General features: G+C 37.6%; 1 protein-coding gene across 13 annotated transcripts in view; it reads left to right on the top strand.

Moving 5' to 3' along the window:
* LOC147223620 (adhesion G protein-coupled receptor L3) overlaps positions 1-26,960 on the top strand; it is a 222,742-nt gene that overhangs the window by 63,566 nt on the left and 132,216 nt on the right. For all 13 annotated transcript variants that reach the window (XM_086165516.1, XM_086165510.1, XM_086165508.1 and 10 more), the window contains one exon: positions 18,408-18,621. In XM_086165516.1, the coding sequence (XP_086021642.1) occupies positions 18,408-18,621 (214 nt within the window). The remainder of the gene's footprint in view (positions 1-18,407; positions 18,622-26,960) is intronic.

Raw genomic sequence — 26,960 nt, 5'->3', positions numbered from 1 at the left:
TTACTTTATATATCTATATATTCCTATTAATTCAAATGACACTGTGGTTTTCTAAAATGCTCTAAAATTTTTCTATTGAGCAGGCTATCATGATGGTCGAGAGAATATAGCCATCAATCTTAAAAGCAGCTAAGAAAACATTAATATGTGTATTTTTTGCATCCAGTGGCCCCAAACCTCCACATAGCTTTTACATCAATCAGTCTGCGTTATCTGAAAGCACTGAGTTATCAGTAAGTCATTGGGATCCAAATGACAGACAACTCCAATTGTAATCATTAGATTGATCAGAGGAATTTCATAGAAGCTGTGTCTGGGCGAGCCTCTGAACACCACATTAAATGATTGACACCACAAGTAAATAATTGGTGAGGGGAGAGAAAAAGCAATCATTTCACCCCCACCCCCATTACTGTGCTATAAACAGATAAGACCAGATGTTACCAGTGAATCGTTCTGTGGCTGGAGAAGCATCGGTGCGAATATTCAACACTGTGTCATTGTTCATGTTTCTCCCAGAGAGAGTTGAAAGTGTGTACACAAGAGGATGCTGGCCTACTTTGGGACCGTAATCTATAGTCCCCTTTGTCTATAGTTGGGCAAGCACAGGCCTGTATAGGCTTATGTGCATAACTACATGGAGTTTAACAATGGCACTAGCGCTTTTCTGCTGACATATATGTTAGGCCTCAGATTTGTTTCAAAACATTTGCACAGAAAAGACTAGATCTAACCTATTAGGTGAAATTGATTGAAAAGTATGAGTAAATGAGCCAAGGAACATAATGTTACTTGTGCCTCCATAGAACAGAGGTCCCTCAATGTTGTAAGGGTGGAAAAAATTATATATTTTATTGCCTTTGTATGAAGCAATTCTTAACCCATCTCAAAAATCCTTTTTGTGACAGGACTTTCTGAGAGCCTTCTCCACCACCATTATCAAGATACCAAATGTTTTAGAAAAATGGTGCTCATTCCTTCAATTCAATCGAGTGTACAATCCATGCTGAACTGCCATAAGCTGTTATTTTTGGCTATTGCAATACTGAGAAGTTTCATGTTGTTTTTTTTTTTTTTTCTCTTTTATTTCTATACTGTCACCAATCAGCACCATAATAGCACACTGTAAGAGCCTACTACAGGTGCAGCACAGCTTCCTGTCCTCTATTGTCTTTATTCCTGCATCAACATGTGCCCAACTGCTGAAACCTTACAATTGTCTTTGAACAAGTAGGTATCACATAAGAAAACAATTCCACGATTGAATGCAACTTACAGAGTGATGGGGACATGTGTCGCTATTTCTTAGGAATATCTTATCTTTTGTTTGTGTGAAGGCAGATGCTAGTATGGTGACCGAGGCAATTAACAATAGAAAAGCATTCTATCACTGCTATCATCTAGCTTTGTATAAAGGTAAAAGGCTTTGCAGTGGTGGTTTGGGTTAACAGTTTATAACCATAGAAATGTGATGCGGCAAACACTCTGGCCATGCCTGAGCAGCACATTAATCATGTGTTTCTATGCCTGTGAAATGCTCTAGGAAGGATTTTATATTCATCCCACTAAATAGTGCCCCACTGAATAACAGGCACGGCAACTATAATGGATGCGTGAAGTCTGACATATTTTTCTTGGCTATGACTACATACAGTAATGATGGAAGTAGATATTTGGTTGACAGTAAGGAAAGCTTGTGCATCTGTTAAGCATATGTGTGATTTTTCCTTTTTTTTAGTTCTCAGAATGTCAGGTATAAGTCCATTCTGCAAATAGGCTCAGATAGAACATGATCAATTTGATGTTTCATCCTGTGCATTTTCCTTTGTCTTTCCATCAGTTATTTGTCGCCTTAGATTCTGTTGCATGCACAGACTCAAAGATGAGCCAGCAGGCACTTTGAAAACGCCCTTTGCTGGCCAGGTTCTTATATTCAGCAGCAAATCTTAAGGTTTATTTGCAGCTATCCAAACACAAACATTAAACTTGTCAGACTTGCTGCTCTCAATACTGATCCAATTAATTTCACCTCTTTGTGGCAGGGCACTGGCTCTATCCGTTCAATGCATCCCTGGATTTGCCTAATTTGCTTAATTAATTAAACGAATTATTTATTTGAGATCATATTTCAAAGCCAGACAAAGTTTTTTTTTGAGACAAGGCATGCACTGTTTAGCTCCGACTATGTAATTCCTCTCAGGGTATGAAAAATAAGAAACCTTTGTAGTGAATGAGTGTCAGTCATTCAATTTACGGTGGCACAATGTATAGACATGCCCTTTATGATACAGTCTGTCAATGTTCTGACGAATAACATGCACCTTAGAGGGCAACATCGACATGCTTTGGGGGGAGAGGGGGGTTTGTACAGGAGGTGCATAACTATATCACACAAGTTGTATAATTCAGTGCTTGGAGATGTGTGTGCGCGTGTGTGTGTGTGTGTGTGTGTGTGTGTGTGTGTGTGTGTGTGTGTGTGTGTGTGTGTGTGTGTGTGTGTGTGTGTGTGTGTGTGTGAGAGAGCATACATTTCTTTTTAAATAGCTTGTCCGTTTTTTGATCTGATATTAAATGTTAATCAAGTAGATTTTGGACTTTTGATACATGTTACATAATTGATAAGACAACTAAGGGAGTCAATGACTTTTACAACTAAATACTTAGAAATTGTATTGAAATATTCAAATATAGGGTGGTCAAATACTTTTAAAAAGAGCGCGGCACCTCAAATTTGCCTCTCTTCCCACCAAAAAAAAAACAAAATAAGAAAATAAAGACAATCCAAGCAATGAAACAGATATGTGTCTTGTATTTGTTATGTTTAATATTTTACATGGAGAAATATGCCATAGAATAGAAGAAAAAAAGGATCTCAGAGAAGTTTGCTTCCCCATAGAGAGCAATATTTACAACAGGTATTCCTATTGAATGAATGCATACACTTTATAAATTAAAAAAAATTATAAATTTCATGCTATCCATATTTAAAAATACTGACATTACATACATGACTATGATCATGTTTACACATGTTTATGCATTATGATTTATCAGTTTACTGTTATTTGCCCATGTCGGTAAATCGTTAAGATGATAAATAGAGAAATACTTCTGGAAATGAGAAAAAAAATTATTTATTTGAATTCTCAGACATTTATTTAATTTTTGTCTTTCCTTTGTTTTAGGATTTTCTATGTTTCACATATGCAGATATGCTTTTGTTCAGATTTTGCAAGACTTGCATGATTTAATGGGTATAAAATTGAGTTGTTTTGAAAATGTATAGACCATCACTCAGAGCTTTCTAGAGCTTGAAATTTGGAATGTACTGCACATACTGATGCAATAAATGTTTGGGTAAGGCCACAAAAGACGAAAGAGGCAAAGACAGAAAAACCTCAGCTTGAATACCCAATCACAGTTTACCCTTGGTGCACGGTCACTTAAACAATTTGAAAATGATCATCACTTACAAGGAAAGCAAATTTTGTCATGTTTTAGCAATGACAGTTTATCTTGAAATCCCACACATTAGTTCCCTGAATGCTACTAAAACATTTTTTCTATCTGTCTAATCATTTACATGGTTTCCTTGAATTAAATTTGTTTTTGTCACTTCCATAGAACTGATGATGTGGCTCCCTTATCCTGATAATATATAATGTCGCAAAATGACTTTTTATCCATACCCTAAGAGGTATCTGTACATCTGACATAGATTTCAGCAGATTCCAAAGCTGAATATTAATTTAACCCGTCATCAATCAAGGGCTATAGAAGTTGATTTTTGTGAAGAATTTTATTCCACATTAGTATTAATCAATATCACACAGCTCTAGCAGTCACATACATGTTCTCTCCAGAAACATTATCGTGGCATTTGACACAGTGATATTTATTCTTAATTTTTTAAATTTATTCTTCAAGACTTAACTTCTGACTGACAAATCAATACTTGCTTGATATAGGAGAAAACAATGGCCCATGCAGTCCATATCATCCCTCGTCAGTGCTTGACTTTGCCAAATTGCTGTCAGAACTTGCAACACAAAAGTAATGAGTGACAGCTATATTAAGCATGGTGAATTGAGGTTAAATACCTCTACATGTTTTATAGGTGTGGGTCCCGAGACCTCTGTATTACTTCCAAATATGTGAATTAAATTCTCTATCTCCTCAGCCAAGTCGGGCGAGCATTATTTGGTAGGAGCTGAATGATGCCATTCAAAGAGGACCTGCAGCTGACAGAATGCTGCTTAATGAGGACAGATATTGGCAGCAAGGTCAAGTGGCAGTGGATGTTAGTTACATTAGGCTGCATAATGTGCATGTGTGCTCAGTGAATGCATGTGTTTGCCGTGTCTCGCAGGCTGGGGATAGAATTGCTAATAAGTAACCCCGTAGACCTGCTCACAGGGCAAAAATGGTGGGCGTGCAGGACCACAGGGTTTCTCACACTGCATAACAGCAGGGGTCAGACAGTAATTTGGGGTGTGGGAGGAAAGTGAGAAGCAGGAAGGGCAAACTGAAGCCATGCCGCGAGACGATAGAGTGACCTATGCTTTACTCAATTTGTGAAATTAATTACTATTATCCTTTCAAGCTGAGCTGTGAAATTTAAGAAAGCTGATATTTTTCATATCTAATCTGTAATATAGAATTTGCATTACATCCATATTGTATATCCAGATGTGACATATTTGCATTCTGATGACACAGTTGGTCCTGCGAAAGACCTGGCAGATGATTATATGCAGTGTGTTAGCTGCTACAGTGCAGTTAATCCAAATCCATCAGTGTTGCAGGATTGCCACCCCTAAGCTCTGCCTCTACCATGGGGCTTTTGCAATCATTGGATTGGGTGTGTCTGTTGTTTGAGTGAAGCAGAGCTTGCATCACTCCCCACCCACCCGTATGATAAATTGTATCGCACCACGATAGCATGTTATTCCACCACCCCCGGAAACCACAAGATCATGCATTTCTCTGTCTGTTCAGAAAGTAACACCTCCTCAAATCACAGATTGCTTATAATATGCTCCTTTTTTAAAATGTTTATTTTTGATTTATGTTTTATTATAATTGTTAGTGTTATAATTATTCTGAAGCATTGGAATATTTGATGAGAACATGAACTATTACAGATGTGACTGGGACTAAAGACAGGCTTGGGAGTATTTTGATTTTTCATCCCAACAGTTGACTACAGGAATAAATACTATTATTTCTTGTTTTAATCCAAAAAATATGTAGAGGCTTTATTTTGCATCCATGGGTGCTTTTCTCTTCTTCTTACAACTATTATTTCATTCATCCACCTTGCTATCTTTCACATTTGCAAGAACATTGATTGAGTTGCAATGCATTGTCCCGAAACATCAAGACATCTTGTTTCAATTCATTTATGTGAGGAGCTTATGAATTCCTTCTTCAGCTCGTGTAACATGCTGCTCGATGGCAACAACTTACTGGCTACATGACCGAAAATGGAGAAAAGCCCATTTTCCAAAATTCCATTCTCCCAAGCTCAGACACACCAGTACTTTCTTCTGATGAAAAGTCAAGATTATGGCATCCTGGCATCAAAAAAGAAAGCAGTCATCAAAATGAAAAGCATATTCTCCAAATTTTCATAAACAAATGCTCCAAAGGAGAATTTCTTTATATATATTAGATTGTGTGTTATCAGTGGAGAGTGTTCCTGAATCACGCTATGTTGAGCGGTGCAGAGGAAAATATGGGTAAAATGATACTGTTGTTTTTATTTATTTATTTCAACAAAGAAATCATTGAAGAGTAAGAAAGCTAAAGATGCATTGTTCTGCTCAGTCATGAGAGTGTACTTTAAGTTGTGTGGAACAATTGTATAAAATTGAATTCCAACTAAAATGCAACACATTTGTATGAGCCCAATTCTGGCTAAGATGTGAGACCCTGCTCTATCCTCCTTTGACCTAGCCATTGTAAAAATCAAGTATGAACAGTAACTGGTGATTTCACCACTGCAAATCAATACGAAGTATTGTAGAGTCTGCATTTGGAGCGCAATGGTGGGGGGATCAAATGTTACTGTGGCACAGATTAGCCTATGAGACCTTGAAGATAAGAGGGAGAGGGAGCAGAATAGAAAGGGAGGTACGTGTGTGTGTGTGTGTGTGTGTGTGTGTGTGTGTGTGTGTGTGTGTGTGTGCGTGCATGTGTGTGCGTTAAATTGCAGATACTAGAGATGGCCTTCAATACGGCCCAGTGGCCTTGTAGGTGAATTCAATATAGCCACCAACAAAAGAACGCACCCTTTCACTGGGCAATGAGCTTCCTTTGAGAGGCTGCTCTGTTTCCTTATTAATTGTGCTCTGAGTAAAATAAAGAATGGATAGCAGAAGAGATAGGTCTTTGGCATTCCTCCCCTTTCTGGACTGAGACATTTAAGTAGTTTAATGGTACAGCAATTTGCACAGGGTGGAAAAAAATATCCGCGTATTTTATTTACTTGAAACATGAAACAACTCTGCATACCGTATTGATGCTTTATTATCTGTGTCAAGCAATCTCTAACAAACCGCAAGCCTCCAGTGAACCCCTTGCTGATGTATGCTATGAAGACTCAGGGGGTTTGAGTTAGGCCTCCTCTGTCAGCTGTGATCACTTGCCAATTCAGGCCATGGATCGACTAAATCTTGACCATACATATTCCCTTAAGGTGACCCATAGCCTTCTTTTCAAAGGGTAATTTTGATTTATTATTATAGCATGAGTCTATTTTTGCTGTCCTGTTTTGAAGTCCCTCACTTCTATCACAGAAGGCACACTTATCACAGTAACTGCCAAGACTTGGAACAGAGTAAGACATGACAAGGAAACATCAGCACACAGATGATTAGCTGCAGATCATTTTTATTTGCAGGAAAATCAAATATAAAAAAAAAATTGTCCGGTAATAATACATTTTGATGAGATGTCTCTTAAAATAAACTTGATTAAACATACCATGGCTGCTCATGTTTCTTCCCTTTTTGTATGCAGTGGAAAACAAATTCCCAGATGTCTGCAGCTCAGTTCAAAGATAAATATCTTAATTACATAAATATGATCTAAATGGTATGATAAGCCATAATAGATCCAAATAGACTAACATAGTAAGGTTTACCTTTTCAGACCTTTTTAGTGCAGTAATAATTCATTCATGTTGCAGTTAAATCTAATGTGAAAAATACAGCACCAATTTTATTCATAGATCAACTTAATTTTCTTCAGTCAAGTAAATTAAAGGATTCTAATTTACTTGTAGGAGATGGGCCACTAAGTGAAAAAGGTATATCTAGGTTTTTGACTGATTTAGAAGCATTCCAGGAGATTTATTTGCGACCCAAAACATCACGTCCGATGTAATAATACCACTATAAAGTGTCACCACATCGCTTTAGCCTTGCCTACATATTGAGGCTATCACTTTTGGTATGATTATTGTGAACAAGCAATATTCCTTCAAGTCAGACATTTCTTGGTTTCATTCCAGTTACATTTGTGTTGTTAAAGTAAGTTTGAGGGTGATGTTGGATTTAAGAAGAGCTATGACACACAACTGAAAATGTAACACCTCCCAATGGAAATGAAAAAAAACAAAAACAAATGTCCCCTCTTACACTACTCTTTTTTTCTTTTTGATCCTCTTTTTATCCCAATATAAATATACAGTTATCAGTTTTACTGAACTTAATTAATTTGATTTTCAACAACTGCCCGGTAACTAGCAACTTAAGTGTTAAATATTTTGAGATAATATAATATATTGTGATATTATCTATTTCCTTATTTGCGAATAGCCTCATTACCTGAGCAAATTATAACAACACAAACAATTGTGGAACCATGTTAGCCACCATTGAGATTTTCTCTGTGTTGTCAAGAATAACTTCATTGGGGGATGGCAATACTTAAGATAGTCCACCTGTATAAGCAAATTGGTCAGTCAACCATGGCTAAGTTCTGTTCCTGTAATTATTAAGGTATCCACTTCAGGTTAGTCATATTTTGAATATATGCTACTCTTGATGCTGGCTGTTCTCAATGGAGCCCCGTATCACTGTCTTGGGAGATAGAGCAGGAACTCTAACTTCCACAGGCAACTCCCCATACCACAGACCTGACAAAAGACTAACTGTGTTAAAATCAGAAAAATTGCAGGTGCACATTCCCTCGTGGTGCCTTCCCACTTCCCCCCTCTACATACTGCGTCAATGATCACTGCCCCTCATTTGCTGGCGGGAGGAGCAGGGGGATTGAGTAGGGGATCCTTTTTCACTGTAATAATACACTTCTTTCTGAGGTAGGAGATGAGCTGGAGAAAGGGTTGAAAGATGAGAGGCAGAGTGAGTGATGCCATTCCACAGCAGGCAGCAACATCATTCAATGCTACGCATATAGATTTAGCCCAAATATTTGTCACCTGCCTGCTGGTGTTTTGTGCACAGCAGAATCGTAGAACATTTTGTGAGCCATAGTGTCAACTAGCTAACTTTGTTCTCCGTGCCTTGAAGTAAACTGACATCAGATGCAATGTGCACACATGGCTCTGGGACTGCACTATATGATCAACTCTAACTCACCCCCCAGCCCTGTCCATTGCACTATGACTTTTTGCACCTTTTAACTTGTACTACAAACTCCATAAGGAACTGCCTTGGGCCCTGCAATACACAATCTGCACTTTTGTTGCTGCTGATGATGCCTGATCTCACTCGACTTGAATGTACTGTATTGCACACCAGTATTTCACTGTTTAGCTTTGGACTGTTTAGTTTAGCTTTATCTTAGTTGACATGACTGTACTGTACTGTACACCAGCATTTCTCTATTTAGTTCTAGACTCAACTTATTTTTGGTTACAGAAGTAACTAGGCATAAATGTTACTTAATACTCTTGTTACAATTGTCACGCTTTGGTTAGGTCAAAACACAATTCTTATCTATATGTGTTCTTTATGTTGTTCTGTCTTGCATTTTAATGTCTGTCCTGTCTGTCTATGCATGGGATAGTGAGAAACATCATTTCAACTTGTTTGTATGTCCATGTGAAAGGAATTGACAATAAAAGTGGACTGGACTTGACTTCATACAAGTACTGCATCTAGAATTACTGAGAGGTCATGTTCTCCTCATAACCCTTTATTTCAACCCTTTCGCTTCAGTACAAGTAATTCACGTGATTACTTGCTAATCTTCATGACAACGTTGTACTCATGGCTTTTATGACAATAACTCTATATAACTAACTTGTCTAGCCCTTGGCACATGGCAATGAGTATTGAGCAGTTCCGCATGGCTAATTTTCAACCCTAAAACATGAAAATGCAAACGATCGGAATGAGCCTACAGGGAATACATGCAGTGTTTATTTGCGAAAATAGATATTTAAACAAATACATTTTCTGTCATGTTGAAAATATGGAAAGGCATTTTCTTTCACATGTATATTTATATGTTCTGAGATACATTTCTCATTCATTCATACATTTTTGATTTTTCAAACAAAGCTGTGGATTTTTGGTAGTTATCTTCTGACCGGAAGATATATGCCTTGAATATCTGAATTACCATTGTATAATAATGCGACTTGCATAATTGATGCATATAGTCACTTTCCTTAAGCCTTAATGTAAAGATGTGAGAACTGAGCTGAGTACTGAACAAGGTTAAGTATGTTGTGTTGTTTTTTTTTTCCAACAACATATTTGGACTGAAATTTGAGTTAATGAACAAATGCCTTAAGTTCAGCAGACCTTTTAAAATAAATTTTCATTCCTGTAAAAAAAGGAACACAGAGCACAGATGCTTTGCTGTCTTGTTTATGCTGAGAATTTTAACTACCAAATATATTGAAGCTTAACTTTTTACAGGAACTTTGCCACATTGTTAGTAAGATGGTCTGGACTTGATACGGTATCAAACATCACAGTTAATTGAGTAAAACCGTGTGCGACATATATTACCAAAAAGCTCCAATTTTCCCCCATTTTATGCTTCTTTTGGATGTTGTTGAATTGTAATATGCTGGAAGTTAGAGGATGCATCTGTATCATCTGATGCTTGAGCACCGCTTGCGTGAATGTTACGACATCCATATTCAGTGCTCATTATCTCTGTGCAGGAAGCCCATGTTTGATACTTGTCGATTTGAATAGAGAAGAAAAGATGATCAAAGGAGATCATTGTGTCTGTGTGTCTCCGATACAGTGTTTCCAACCGAGCCTGCTTCTGCAGCACTGCCTTGGTGGTACATGTGGAATATGTCTAAATCTGTCGGTGGTTGACAAATCCATCTTTTTTTCAACTGTTTCAGTCCCATCTCCAACACCTTTTTTTCTCTTTTTTTTAACCTTTCTTCTTCATTATTTTTCTTCCATAATCTATTGAAAGTGCAGTATAATCTATATATTATTTTTCACCTATCCATTTTTTCTTTTCTTCCCTTCAAAATTCTGACTTAGTTCGTCTTAGCTAATAGTAGCTTTGTGTCAGGCTTCCAAAATTAGCTCTCAATTTATTGTGATACCAATGAAAGAAACTTATCCTCCCCAAATACTCTGCAGGCCAATTTGTATTATCTCAGAGGACATATCAAACATCTGAAAGGGATTGACAAATTGTAAGATAGTTCTCCACCCTTACCAGTAAAGCTGTGCCTCTTGCAGGTGGGAAGTTTAACACGAGTAGTGTGTCTGATTTAAAATTGGTATCTATGAATGTATTGGTGTATGTGCAGGTAGCAGTATCCTCTTGGGAGAAAAAAAAAAAAAAACAGTGAATGGAGACCAAGTTAAAGCGGGCATATATATACACATATATGTGTGTAAGAATAAGCAAACCACAAGGGAGGTAAAAAAGAAGTGGGTTGGAGTTAAGTACAGATACGGACAGTATTTTATCTGGTGATTCTACCTGGCTTATCTGATTGCTCCACCTTTTGGGTTCTTACGGTATATAAGCTATGCTTTCAGTCCCTTCCCAACCCATCCCTACTTGATGTGACTGTTATATAAATTTAACTGCATGTATCCTTTTGGTAAGGGCATAGGTGGATTACAATAGTTTTATCATCCACTGTATGAATGAAAGATATGGAAAAGTTTTGTCAAGTGTAGACTGCATGTGTCATTAAAATAATTATTTTGGCTAGCACATTATCATCATTTACTTTATGTGCCTTCCATTGCATGACTAATTCATGAAAAATTGTGTTGTTAAATTAGAAACATGACTGAGCACAAGTTCTGCACAAGATCATATTGTTCAGTACATTCCTTTTAATAATTTCTTGTTTATTAGGTAAGTAAATTTTACTGTACTGAGATGTAATGGGTATAGACTTCATGATTTTTGTCCCGAGGACAATATTCTGCCGGAAAGAAACAGTGGTAATATTGAAGGAAAGTTTACTTGGCTTCATTTCTGAGCATGGTGTAGTACGGAACACAAACAACTACAATAAATTCATTGACCCTGGTTATTCTACAATATTTTTGATGAAATCATATAAAACAAGCCAATACAAGGACATTATAAGAACCCCCCATTTTGTCTTGAACAGAAAATCAATTAAAAGTGCTCATTTTACCTTTTGTCATTCCATCTCCAAACAAGGCCATACTGTAATTCCCTTGCAGTCTTCACATCAAACGAAACAAAACAATGTCTCAACATTTCGCTTATCTGCAACTGGAGTGTTGTGTCTTGTAAATTGTGTTGCTGTTTCTCCTTCCCCTATTTGCTTATTGAAAGCTGAAATACATTATCAAGCTTTATTAACAAACAACTTGCGATTATTTTTAAAAATAAGTGGGGTGTTAAGTGCAGCTCCTAATGTTTCTGTTGCGCCACCTGATTTAGGTTATCTTAGATAAAATTACTTATTTTTTTTACAATCATTGCCATTAACAGGTACACATCAAATTCAGCCCAAGCAGAATGTTATCTGTTTGTGATAGTTTGGATGCTGTTAACCTGGTGCTTCAAGGTTGCCTGGGTTTATATTCATTTGCTTTCAACGTAAGACTACTAATGCAACTGTAATAAGATGAGCTCCGGGATCCATTCAGGCAGAGATATTGCTGGTTTTCCATTCATTACCACAGAGCATTTTTCTAGGTGTTCTGTCATGAGTTTGTGCATTATCTCTTGTGAAAAGAGGTCTTTGAGGTTTTATACTATGACAGGCTGCTATGGCAATGAATGTTAGCTGATGTGTTCGGATGAATAGTGATTCCTAAAAAAGAAAAAAAAAACAAAACAAAACATAATATGAAAAACAAACAAAACCTAAAATAACAGACACCTGCAGTACATCATACAGAGGAGGGTATATTTTTTGAAAAAATAATATATAAATAATAAGTGTTATAGAATACCGCAAAATTCCAATAATAATCAAACGAGTTGCCCATTGTATCTATATTCAGATTATGTCATCTATTTTGCAATGGCTACACACATTCCTGTCTGCTCCTGACATGGTGCTGGTCTGAATCATTTATGGTACAGTATCTTCCCAATTTACTTGAGAGGGTGAGAGATTTACAGACATTGTTCTCATGTTAACAACATGAAAAGAGGTCCTTAATTTCAGATTCGCCTAAAGTGTCTTTTGATTTGGACATCGGAGGGCTTATTCCCATCCATATCTTTAATGTAGGCTGCTACAGTGCCACAAATGCTGGATGTGGATGAAGATTTTAAAACAATTACAATTACATACTATTTCAACATTTTGCCCACAATAACAAAAGTCACAATCCTCCTGCTGTCATCAACAGCAATGAAACCTCAATGTTCAATTGAAAAAAGCCTCAGAAAGAGCATACATTTGGCAAATGTTTTCGTTTGAAACACTCTAGTTAACCATGGACACATCCAATTAGAAAAAAAAAAAAAAAAAAAAATCTTAAACCTCTTTTTTCACATGCTTTTATGTAGACTATATTTTACTTCTTAGAACACATATGAAGAATTTGAGTAAATCTTATTTGAAATTCTAAATTAAAAGTTTTCTGAAATATAGGACATACGATACGATACCTCTTGATCTAAAAATTGTATCAACAGGTTGTTCAGTAGACTTTCTTCAAGTATTAATGTGTTTATTTTTCACATTGATTGATTTTCTCAGTTTAATTTATAATCGTTATCACCTAAACAATATGCATATTCCAGTGAGATTTAAATTCGTGAAGTGGCTCTACAATGTGTCTTTTCACACAGCTGAACTTGGAAAAGCTCTTAGCCTCCTGTGTGCTCTCAGAAAATTCCATTTGATGATGGGTGGAAAAGAGTGAAAACCCCCCTTTCCCCTCACACAGGATGAAAATCTGCCTGTTGTTTCTTTTCTTTGACCTCAATTACTACCAGGGCAGGTGTTACTATAGGGGCATGTTGAGTCATGCCTCTTCAGGGAGTTGTAGGTTTTGTCAGTGTGCATCTCCTGTGTGTATGTGTAACAGGGATTGTGCTCACTTTAGCCCAGAAGCTGCAGTACAGTAGGTAGAAGCCAAGGTGCATTAGTCTTGGCTAGGATACTCCCTTGAGTGATGCAGCAACATGTTGGTGGTATTTCTGGGGGTGTGGGGTGGGGATATATGTGTGTGTGGTTGTGTGTGCATGTGTCTTTTTGTGTGCGTCGGAGGGTTGGGGGCGGGGGCAGGGCAATAAAAAAGCAAAACAATATTAAATATGATGGGAGCTGAACAAGGCCCAGCTCACTGTCAGGAACTGAGGAACTGCTACCGCATAAACTGCCAGCTACACAAATGGACCTCTGGTTCAGACCAGACGAAAAAATGCCTCTCACCGATACAAAGTAAGGCATGCTGGTTTGCTTGGAAATGGTGAGACATCAGATATGATGAAGTATTGGTTAAAGTTAATATATTACAAATGTTAAAGAGTAGCTGCAGGACAGTAACAAAATAAATCAATGTGTGTGTGTGTGGGGGGGGGGTGTATGCCTGTATGCGTTCGTAAACGCATGCATGCATGCATGCGTGTTCTGAAAGTATGAAAGTTAAAAGTAATGACATTTCCACTTTTTTCTGTGCAACTCTTGCCTTTCATCATACTTGAAATTAGGACAATAATGGGAATAATGAAACATTACTCCTGTATGAAAATCCCTTACAGAGGTCAGATCCCCCATACCTGATTATATATAACATGCGTGATATACTTTGATGGATTTCCTCAGCCCTTTAATTTGAAAATGTCATGTTTGTACAAAGAAGGGATGCTGAAAAAATAATTTCCCCTCCCCCCTTTAATTCCTATCAATTAGAACTATGTGAAAATAATAGACATTTCCTTTCTTTGGAAAGTACACTGAGTGAATGAAAATCTGAGTCAAAGACAAACTGTCTATTTAAATATAGATAATGGGAAATAGAATAGAAAAAAGAGATATAATTAAAAAAAAAAAGATCTGTACATTACTATTCATCTTTGAAGAGATAAAAATTAACTTGGAATTGCCCATTAACCTAAAATATCCAATTTCTAAATGCTAACTTTTTTTCTAATCCATTACCCTGCTCAAAGATGCGTCTTATTTCCTTTTTTTTTTTTTTTTTTTTGGTTTCTAGCTACATTTGTAATGCACTTCATTAAATGGACTGCATATTAATTAAAGTGCTGGCTGGACAGAATGACATTTGAGCCCATTATATGAGTCAGGCATTTATGGGGTGATGGAAAGATACTTGTATATGTTACCTATATGTATGCAAGCATGAGGTTAGTGTCTACTGGAACTATATCACAAAGAGAAGGAAGATGCTGCACCCTTCATAATTCCTCAAGTTTACTGTCGACACCAATTCATTGATTTATATTTTCATTAAAACTTTGTGTCAATGCCATGCTACAGTTAAACAAACAAACAAATAAAGTCTTAATCTAGTCATGTCGGTGCTGTACAAGAGTGAATGTTTCTGTTCATCCCCCTGAGTTAATTTGTTAAAATGAAATAATTTCCCACCATGTTTAATGGACAGTTTGCTTTGAAACTCACATTTACAGATAGTTGACCTGTGGAAAAAATACCACCATCATGAATGCAAGAAGAGGAAAAAACAAATGATTTTGTCCATGCAATTTGTTCATTGTAGTGTCTAGCTCCTCTCAGGATGATTAATTCTAATTGTGCTCAGCGGCTTCATCAGTCAAAGTGTCAAAAGCTATCAAATGGATTTGAGCAGTTTGTCATGAACATCTTGGGTACAGTTCATGAATTTGACAATACAGAGACATTATGTTCCAGTGAAAAGAGGATCTGCTGCTTCATTTTTGAGGTTTGATGAGCTCTGAGATTCAGTGGAAAAATTAACTGATTTCAGCAAGATGTGGCTTTCAAATTCAAATTCATTCAAATCAAACATTGTTTCATTGATGCATTTCTTTAAATGCTCAATCTAATTTCTTTGACATTTCTGTTGCCTTAAACCATATGTAAACATAATTTACTTGGGAGAGCAATTTGCCTGAACTATTTCTCACTTCAAGATAAACAAACTTTCATGCATTCATATAAATACAATATTCACAATTCAAATATTTGTCTTCCATTTGTGTCACATTAATTCAACAAGTATGTAGTCCATTTGAATGCAGCTGTCTCTTACATCTCGCCTGTCCTCCAATTTTACAAAACCACATAAGCACATGTAGAATAGAATAGAATAGAATTGCCTTTTATTGTCACTGCATTTCAAAATGCAACAAAATTGTGGTGCTACTCCATATAATAGGCATTTATTCACATACTCATAACATTCCATTTGCTGGAACTATCTTAAAGAATAAAACTGTTTACCTAACCTATTGCTTTATATTCTTAACTTGTAAAATATTCATAAAAATATAGCTTTCAATCTCATAACTTTTCAAGTACCCAATTGTGGATATTGAATGAAAATAATCTACCATGTCTCAGTTTATGTGTTAAACCAGTAGCCGAAAAATTGGTTTCCAACCCTGTATTTTATTAAAATTGATTACTTGTTCCCAACATCTGTTAGTGCAAGTTATGGTGGCACATTTAGATGAACTCATTGCTATTATGTGTGGTGGTTGACCTTAACTTCCTCTCCACAACACTCTTTCTTTGGGAATGAAATGAAATCACAAGCCCCCAAGGCTCCTGTTTTGTTACTAATTATCACTTTTAAATGTCATTGTTGCTTTGTCTGCACCTCCATACCAACTGTTTTGGAGAAGGTAATCATTCTTCTCTCTGGAAACCATGAATTAACCTAGCTTTTACCTGCAAAATTGTCTCTTGCTTTTAAAACATAATTCTATCTCCCCTTTGGAATGATTTCTAAAGCTCCAAAGTGGACATTTTGTAAGTGATCATACTCCTTTCTGACCTTTCGATTCCCTTTTTTGGGGAGTAATTGAAATCTCTGGATATTCATTCGGAAGTTATGCTATTGCAACATGTTACAATTAAATGCTTGCTCTGTGTTTGGTGATTTATAAGTGTTTAATGTAACCTACATTTCCAAAAAAATACTTTTTTTTTCTCACTTTCAAATGAATTTGTCAGAGGATTTATTTGGGAGAAATTGAAATTGTGGGGCTGGATATAAATATTCCTCTGAAGTATTTGAGAGGAAAAGCAGAATGAAGAGAGTCATACACTCAGACTTAGATAAGAGGATGGACTTTCAAAAGGACTATTTTGGTTTTCAATGGCTGTGTCAAACTTGTGTGCAGGTAGACAGTGATATGTGCTAGTGGGGCAGGATGCAGGCTCTGGAACGAGAGAAATATGAACCCTATCAATCACCGCCTCTGGGCACAAATGTAATTACACCATAGTTGTTGACTAACTGGGTAATCCGAGACATCATTGGCGTGTATTTCTTTGCTTACATTAGGGGATTGCTGGTGCCCGTGTTGACAGCTTTGTGCTCTGCTGCTTTTATAATGCTTCATTCGGTTGTGCTGTCATGAATGGTGTCTGTCTTTTAACAAGATCTCAGTGTTGAAAATGCTCTGTCCAGCTTGTAGATCTACCATGGTGAGAAGTAATCAAGACTTAGGACACATATTTTCTCAGTAAATCTAATGGAAAACTCTTTTGTAAACTCTGCTTTTTCGCTACTTATCTAAGTGGCGATGCTTTTCTCATCCGATGTTATCCTATTCCACCTCTTTTGTCAGTTTCAACAAAGTTTGATATGATCAGGGCAAGAACTTTTCAGGACATTGAAAGAAACATTTCCATTTAGAGGAATGTAATGGATGGCTTTCATCACCAAATTAAATGCAATTATTCTGATCTGTGATGTTTTAATGGCAAGTGCACTTTTCTGTGCTGGTTTGGTCTTGAATGATTTGTGTGACAAAATGAAATTACGCTGTAATCAGGGCCTTCTTTGTTTCTCCACCTCACAAAATGACTCTTTTTTTTATTTTATTTATTTTTTCTCAAGTTTGCATATTAGCATGGGAAACTAATGTATGGCAGCTGCAAAAGATGTCACCAAGCCCTACTTTTAGAGGGGAACTTTTTTTTTCTTTCAGTCTGTCGCCCTTCGTCCTGTCGTTCTTCCTAACGAATGCCTTTGCTGTACGTCACCGAGCACAGGCTCTTGGAACTCAGACACTTGTCTGAAAGGATGTTTATAAAAATCTATAACTGCCAGAGTAACTCAGGCCAATGTTTACGTTTCTGGCTCATTTTTTATTATCGCCATAAACACACAGAATTACTCCAGTCTGTTGTGCACATGCCTGATTGTGCATGAGCCTTCACAGATGGGTGTGTGGACAAGAGAAGACAGAAAACACCTTCCTCCAGAGTTCCATCATTTGGACCTATTTGCCTCTACTATAAACATCAGTGTTAAGCTAAACACACTTTTAGTTTTGTGTCAAACGGTGCTTTTTACCTCTAAAACCACTGCCAGTACTGAAGATTATTTAATCTTTCAGAACACACTCAAACTATTTCTCTCTCTCACTCACTCACTCACAAACACACAAGTATACTTATGTTTAATATATTCTTGTTAGGACTATTTACATCAGATGTACTCCACTGTTTTCTTTCCCTGTTTCTATCCACACCTATTTTTTCCATTGAATGGGCATGTAATGACTGCTTATTTTTTCATAGCCGAATGCAAATGCCTTGTTTATTTCATGATGTTTGATCAGTGTAAGTCTCTCACTGTCTCCACAACTTGGATTTGCAAGAACCCCTGTAATATGCTGATCCTCCACATCAAAACAACCAATGTCCACACCTTCTTTATTCCATTGTAGGTGCAGCCTTAAACATAACTGTAAGTTCAGGGATCGTTAAAACCGAAGAACACTAAGGTGGTGTCAACAACAGTTTCATGTTTCCTTTGCAGCCTTCAGTAGAAAACCCATCCCGATGGCGGTGGTAAGGAGGGAGCTGTCATGCGAGAGCTACACAATTGAACTACGCTGCCCAGGAACTGACGTCATCATGATTGAGAGTGCCAACTACGGCCGCACCGATGACAAGATTTGTGACGCAGACCCGGCACAGATGGAGAACACGCGGTGTTACCTGCCAGATGCCTACAAGATCATGTCACAAAGGTATGACCGTATGAATGATTTTTTTGGGAGATGTTTATAGAGGTTCTCAGTCATCCAGGTCATGATTATTCCTTGCCAAAATCTTAATGCTGGCATCTTCAGTTCTAAAGAACTGAACTGAACTGAACTCAACGGAAGTGTCTTGGATGAGAGGTGAGATGGCTTCAAGGGAAGAAATCAAGTCCAGTTTCCACAGTATGATTTTGATGGAATTTAGGGGACATAATGAATAAAATGACAAGGTGTTTATTGCCTAAGTGAAATCATTGCTTAATTTTGCCTTAGCCTTACAAATGGTAAGTTATTCATTATTTGTAGTAATTACAGCATTTTTTTAACCTTAAAAAATAGGAACAAAAAAAGCATTGTACGGTGATTCACAGTAATACATCGCGGAAATACATATACATATACATATACATATACATATACATATACATATACTTGATACTTTAGTTTCCTTTGGAAATTATTTATCAATTTTTCACTTGGAATTCAAAGTTTTCCCCCAGACAAAAACCTTAAATATTTGTTGTTAGAGCTTCATATTTGTGACCACTATCACATCAGACACAGTGTTTGGGAGCAGCAAATGAATCATTCGAGTACAAAAAAATCTTCTTTTGGGAAGACTTGGGTTCAAAGACAAATCTATTAGAGATACAAAGCACAGGGAACATTCAAATCTGAAAGCATCAATAGCAGTCATAAGCTTTTTTGCAAATGATTATTTCTTTTGTTGCAAATTTTAGCTTTTGTTGACTTTCAGCAAAATGCAGATTCCTCTTCTTGGGATATCCGTCTAAGTACGTCCTCATGTGCCTTTTAGGTCAAAACACCCTCACACAGTCTGGGGATGAAGCTTATTTTAATTGATAATCATTATTAATGTTTGTCCTCTTCTTTTTGTTTTCTCAGTTTTGCATCCGAAAGGCATGAATATATTTGAGAATCCTGATAGATGATTTGGCTTCATCAAACAATTGTCTTTGGCCTTTTTAGTTTGTTGTGGATTCTGCTACTGTCAAGAACATAAAACTAACATAGAATAAGAGGACTTCTTTCTTGCTGCAAGTCAGGGTGTTCAGTGGTACTAAAACCCAAATAGACCCAGATTAAGACCAGAAAGACTTAAATCTGACAGAAGAACTTGTGAAGTTGCAGTAAATAGGTATTTGTATGGTGAGTTGATTCAGATCTATTTCTGGCTGTCGTGACTTTGCTAAACGTTTGCAATCTGAGGTAAATAATAGTAACAAATAAATGCTGCCCCCAAATGTTTCACTGTTAAGTTGTTAGCGTAGTTTCAAGGCATCAGTAGTTTATTGTGCAAAAGCAAATGAGAACAACACGGGACTCATCAATTTTTGAGAGCCAGTGAGAGTCCTCCAAGTTTTGTGATAAGACAGAGGTTAAAGCAAGGGGACAAGGATTTTATGTTGATTTGATTTATTTCTGTTTCAGTTATTAGAATCAGAATCAGATAATGTATTAATCTGGAAGAAAACTGAGTGATTATGATTAGGATCAGGTTTATTGAAAAATAAAAGAACAAAACAAATTGGTTTGGTTTTTAAATACATTTAAATTGATAATTTTGTAGCATACACACTTTTTGTCATATCAAAATAATATATATTTTTTTATCTTTTGCCAAAATGGTCTAGTAATACATGAAATGGATGACATGTACCCAGTATCAGTTTGTACTTTGTCCAATTCAGAAAACATTGTTTTCCTTTTTTCAATTAACAGCTTTTTTGATTTATTGTTCATTTATTTGTATCTTTTGTTATGAGATGTATTGCTCTAGGGCATTTCTTACACTGCTTGTGAAAGAGTCATTATCATATTTATACCAATCCTTTCAGAACCTTTGGTGGGGTTTATTTTCAAGCTGATCTCAAAGTTCCATGTTGATTTTTATTTTTTTATTTTTTCATTTCATTTTATTTTTTTTTCCAAAACTGACACTGTGACTCGAACTCATTTCAAATTACATGCAGTTTACATTTTTCAATGCAAAAAACAAGGTGCAGTACAGAGATGCACGGAGATGCAGAGATGCAGACTTGATATTGCATTTCAAGTCTGATAAATCCAAATGAAAATTTCAAGTCTGATAAATCCAAATGAAAAGCAAATGATGAATGAAAATGAGTTTGTTCCTGAATTAAGTTTTTTTACTTTCTTTTTTTCCTTTAAGAATGTTGAACTTTAATAGACAGTCAAACATGGGTCTCTTTCTGCTAGAATCTGCTATTACACGGGCTGCTTCATTTTTATCACTGTATTTCCCTGGTTTCATATTTTCCTGGCCCTAAACCAGTATTGTGTTTTGCATATTGTTCATTTTTTTTTCTTTTTTCAAATTTGCTTCCTGTGAAACTATTTAAAATCCACCCTGTATCCATAGTTCTTCTCCTGTATAGCTCAAAATAAGGACATTCCAAGTATTGGACATTCATTTAATCTCTTATTTCATTCTAAATTGTTTACAGAAACTGTTCAAGATGTAGCAGTTTATGAAAACCTTAATCTAGTAAAAAACTGATTAGCACACTTGTTTACGCAGTGATCGCATTTTCCTCCCGCAGGATTCTGCCCTTTCCTTTTTCCTGTAGCCTTTGTACCACCTGCCTGTCCTGCTGGCAGCAGTTAAGTCATAGTGACTGGCAAGCAGAGTTGTTAGCATTCATATCCCGTCTGAAGATGAGCTGCGCTGCTGCTGGCTTAGTTTGTGTACCAAGCCTGAATCCATCACAGGCAAACGTCCAGCCATGTCACTGGGCCTCGTGAGGCGTCGATACACATTTAGACAACTCATCCTTCTCCACCTCCTAGCCCTGATGAGCACCTCTTCACTGATATTCAGCTATTAAATCAGCACGCAACCAACTCTGGCTTAGCCCAATTACAAAGGTGTACCCCCAGGCTACTCTAGCAAGGGGTTTGGTTCTATTACAGAGTTTTAAATGAGAGCTAATAACATGCTGAACCTGAGTGATGGCATGCCATTGAGTGTCTGAGTGCTCTAATGCAACTCAAAATGAAAGTTGTCTCAAACCATGCTGTGACAGGGTAAAATGAATGGCTCTCTTTCATTCCCCTCCATTTCTTTTTTTTTTTTTTTTTTTCTGCTGTGAACAGCATTGCCTCTTGGAAGCAAAATCTTTTGGATGATTATCTATATATGGTGTATTGCTCTATATATGAGAAGGAACCTAATCATGCAACAAATGTATTCAAACACAGATTAATTTAGCACAATTTGAGGTGATTTACATTACCTGCAAAGTCATCTGGCAGCACGTGATTTTACAAACAATGTTCAATGGGATATTTGGGGAGTAAGGGTATCCCATTAATCTTTGTTTGAGGAGCACGTGCATAGGCATAGAACCCCCTCCTACGACGAAATCACCGGAGAGGCTGGACACTTGTGCTATCAAATAAGACTGACCTTTTTCTCATCATGACCCCAGTGTCTCTTGCCTCCTCTTTTTGTGTTTCCCTTTCCCCAAGGCTGTGTGGCCTTCACAGCTAGTAATTACTGGCTATATCAAAGCTATATATCACCTTATATCTGAGTAGATTTTAGCAGGCACCTTAAGGGACAGCTGATAGCATTGTGGCTGGCTTGTGGATGACCCCTGAAGGAGAAATAGAGGGTCAGGTCCAACTCAAATACACACGGCAAAACACATAAAACTATCTGTCTGTGGCCCTTTTGTGTTTTGTTTCCAACATACCCTTCTATTCTTTTGTCTCTCATTTATTCTTCCCACTGCATTGTCATCCCACTTGACATTTCACTGAGCAAATATAAAACACAACTTTTTTGTCAACTAACATTTTCCTTTTTAATCAGATGAGATCAATGATAAATTATAATAAATATCTCACCCCTGTGAGCCTCTTGAGGGTGATTAAAACAACTAGATGAGCACAACCTGTAATTTTAACCTGTAAGCCTTGAGTCAGATGACATTTGACAACCTTCTGTGTAATGACATTTATGTGGAAAACAAATGCTTCAGGGCCATTATTTACTTCAGCACACTTGGGCTGGAATGCAAGAGATAAATGACTTGCCTCCCATCAGATGAAAGCATGTGCTGAGAAAGGGACAAGAATGATTGAGGGATAAGAATCAGAGAGCAGATGGGTGGATCCTTTCTCCTTTGCAGATGATGCTACCCATACGTTCCAGCTCTCATTATCCTTGGCTTTTGACCTTATTTCTGAGTTGAAGGATTTGATGAGATATTTGTTTTAGCAGGAGAGCAGGATTAACTGAAAAATCCCCTTTGCTTATTTTGCCCATCTTCATTTGGGCATCCTTGATATAAATCTCTAGCCAAAGAGTTCCATGCAGAATTTGGTAAGAAAGATCAAGAGGCAAAATATTAAGCGTATTTAGAATGCCTTGTCAAAAAAGTCATATTTAAAACATATAGTTGAATTAAAAATCAATACTACTGCTTGATTGTGCATGTATACAAATTAAATCACAAAACAACAAGAGAGATGCCTAAAACACAATTGAGTGCTTACATATACCGACATGTCTTTAGCTGTCTGGTTATTGGATGCCTTTGAGTGCATGGCCATCTGGCTCATATTCTCCTGTGTCTTGTATGTTTGTGTTTGCACATGCCACAACAGCTTCACTGAGATTATTTGAAAAGAGTATAGTTAGACTTTTTTATAAAATATCCTTATAAACTCTGAGGGTCTGAGGAGGGTCCCCCGGGTTGTTGAACCTCGGATCCAGGAGGAGCAGTGTGGTTTTTGTCCTGGTCGCAAAATAATGGACCAGCTCCGTACCCTCAGAAGGGTCCTCAAGGAGGCACAGGAGTTTGCCTAAACAGTCTACATGAGTTTTGAGTATTTGGAGAAGGCATTCGACTGTGTCCCGCGGGCAATCCTGTGGGGGTTGCTCTGGGAATATCAAGTACCAAGCCTCGTCATGCGGGCTGTTCGGTCCCTGTATGACCAGTGTTGGAGCTTGGTCCACATTGCCGGTTGTAAGTCGGATTTGTTTCCGGTGAGAGTTGGACTCCGCCAGGGCTGCCCTATGTCACTGATCCTGTTCATAACTTTTATGGACCATATGTCACAGCCGGGCCGTTGAGGGGTGGCCACAGGAGCAAGTCTCTGATTTTTGCAGATGATGTGATTCAGTTGGCTTCATCAGTCCATAATCTCCAGCTCTCAGTGAAGCGGTTCGCAGCCGAATGTAAAGCGACTGGGATGAGAATCAGGACCTCTGAGTCTGAGACCATGGTACTCAGAAAAAGGTGGAGTGCCCACTGCGGGTCACAAATGCTGACTTTTGCTCTCAGTCTAATCCCTCTATAATTGCTGCAATTCTGCACATCCCCCTTATTCTTAAAAATGGGCACCATCACACTTCTCCATTCCTCAGGCATCTTCTCACTCTCTAACATCCTGTTGAATAATCTAGTCAGAAACTCTTCCGCTGCCTCTCCAGACACTTCTATACCTCCACAGGTTATATAACCAGGACCAACTGCCTTTCCGCTCTTCATCCTCTTCAATGCCTTCCTCACTTCATTTTTTACCAATCTCTGCTACTTTGTGGTCTTCAACAGTCACCTCTTCTACCCTTCCCTCTCTTTCATTGTCCTCATTCATCAGCTCTTCAAAGTACTCTTTCCATCCTCCCATCATTCTTCAAGCATCTACTGTATCAATACATTTCCCTCTCTATCCTTAATCCCCCAGACCTGCTGTACATCCATCTCTCTGTTTTTCCAACCTGTATAAATCATTCCCTCCCTCCTCACTGTCCATACTTGTTTTGCCTTTGCTTAAGCTGCTTATCTTCTGCTGTATCTCCCTGTTCTCCTGTCTGTACTCTTCAGTCCCCTCAGTGTCCCACTTCTTCTTTGCTTCTTATTTGCTCTTTCTCTGTATACACTCCTGCACTTCCTCATTCCACCACCAAGTCTCCTTTACTACTTTCCTTCCAGATGATACACCAAATACTCTCCTACCTGTCTCCCTGATAACACTAGCTGTAGTTGTCCAATCATCTGCAAGCTCACCCTGACAGCTCAGAGCCTTTTTCAACTCCTCCCTGAAAACCAAACAACACTCTTCCCTTTTCAGCGTCCACCACTTTGTCCTCTGCTCTGCTTTAGCCCTCTTGATCTTCCTTGCCATCAGAGTCATCCTACAAACCACCATCCTATGTTGTCAGACTATGCTCTCACCTATAACTACTTTGCAGTCACTGATCTCCTTCAGATTACCTCACATATACAAGATGTAGTCTACCTGCATGCTCCTCCCTCCACTTTTATAAGTTACCCTATGTTCCTATCTTTTTTGGAAAATAGTGTTTAATACACCCATTTCCATCCTTTTTGCAAAGTCTACCACTATCTGTCCCTCTGCGTTCTTATCCTGGATGGAATAGGAACCCTCCAAACCTGCCCATCACTTCCTCGTCACCTCTATTGCCTGCATCAACATGTCCATTGAAGTCTGCACCAAACACTACTCTCTCATCTCTAGGGATATTCTGCATCGCTTCATCTAACTCATTCCAGAACTTCTTCTTCTCTCACTCACATCCCATCTGTGCGGCATCACACCTTCAATTTCCAGGTTAAGACTCATAAGTCTCTCCAACATTCTTTTCACCTCCAGAACATTCCTCACAAACTCCTCCATCAAAGTCTCAACTCTCAGTCCCAGAGTCTTGCCTTCCCTCTTCTCTTTCTGCTGCCAAACACGCCTTCCTTCTTTCCTTCGACCCAAAGTAGCCCAATTTCCACTGGTACCCTGTAGATTATCAACCAGGGTCAACCAGGGTCTCAACCGATCCAGAATGAGATTCTTAGGTTTGATTTGTATATTTGGTTTGGCACAAGTTTTACACCGGATGCCCTTCCTGACGCAACCCTCTGCATTTATCCAGGGTTGGGACTGGCTCAGGGAGACACTGGCCAGTGCCCCCCGAGGCTACATTATGCGCCACGTATAGTATGATAATCGTAAAAATGATATTCAGTAGTGAAAGAACATTTTTTGCAGCTGCACGCTGACTCCCCTTTCTCGTATCTTTGCATTCTCTAACCTGACCCAATCTGAAATTTCTGATATATTGTCATGTATGAGAAAATCGGCAGTCATCACCTATGTGTAGAGAGCTATCATGCTATGAGCATTGTTCATGCATGAAACCCAAAGAACTCTCACAAGTGCACTCCCTTATTTTTGCATTTGAATATTTAAATTACCAACAGAAGCACAGCAGATAAAGTAATGTAAGGCTAATGTTGTAAAGTACAGATATAACACTCTGCTGCTGTATAGTATGTTTTATTAGGTAAATTGCAATAAAAGGAGGTTTGTAAAAATTAAATGGAGGGATCCACTCACTTTTATCTTTTATATATGAATATATTTAATATTTTATATGAATTTTCAACCAACTGGCCATCCCAAATGCTAATGTAAAAATCTAATGTAAATATATACATTTCAATCCTTGTATTGAACATTGTAATAGACTATTATAAGGCCATATTTTAAAACAAGTCATGCAGTGGACTTTAAGTCTTTTGGTTTTGTTATATATTGTTTTGCAGGACCTGTTGGTTTCTCTGGCTTTCTCTGGGTTAGAAGCTCTTATGCATGATACAATTATTTGCTGAGGAATTTACAATTACTGAACAAAAACATGAGCAATGAGCACAGCATGGAGCAACAGCCTTTTTACAATATGAACAAATAAATAGGGGATGCCTTTGCAGCCAACATTAATATGCAAAGGGTATTATAATTGCTCTGGCACAACATGATGATAAAGAAGAGTATTATTTCCAACATGAAAACTGATAAACATAACATTTCTCTTTACTGCTGTGGGACTATTAAGGCAAGTTTCCATCTGTTACTGTTTTTTCCCCTCTCGCCTCTAGCTGTCTTTTCATGAAGAACTTTTGAAATAAAACATTTATTTTTTCACACAATGTAGTATCCCCTGTGCTGTATTTCCATGACATCACCTGAATCCATTATCCTTTCATTTTTTTTTTCCTCCCTTCCTTCCTTCCTTCCTTTCTTCCCCTGGTTTACAATTGTCTTTGATAAGAACATGCATCATTCAATTTTGGTCTATTACTTGTTGTTGTAAATTTCAACTGGGCAACATTTCCAGTCAACCTCCGGGCAGCCTGCGGTCTCCTGATACAACCATAAGACACTATGATGATTAGACAGAAAAGGAAACCAGGGCTGGCAAATGGGAAATGTTGAAGGACATGAGCCTGTACGAATTGGATCGGTATCTCTCAGGAAAT

Source organism: Fistularia commersonii, chromosome 19 (assembly GCF_037954325.1).
Source record: "Fistularia commersonii isolate RoL2024-O1a breed Wild chromosome 19, RoL_Fcom_v1.0, whole genome shotgun sequence".
Classification (NCBI taxonomy): Eukaryota; Metazoa; Chordata; class Actinopteri; order Syngnathiformes; family Fistulariidae; genus Fistularia; species Fistularia commersonii.
Note: the sequence above shows the minus strand (reverse complement) of the source record. Positions and strands in the feature narration are given on the sequence as shown.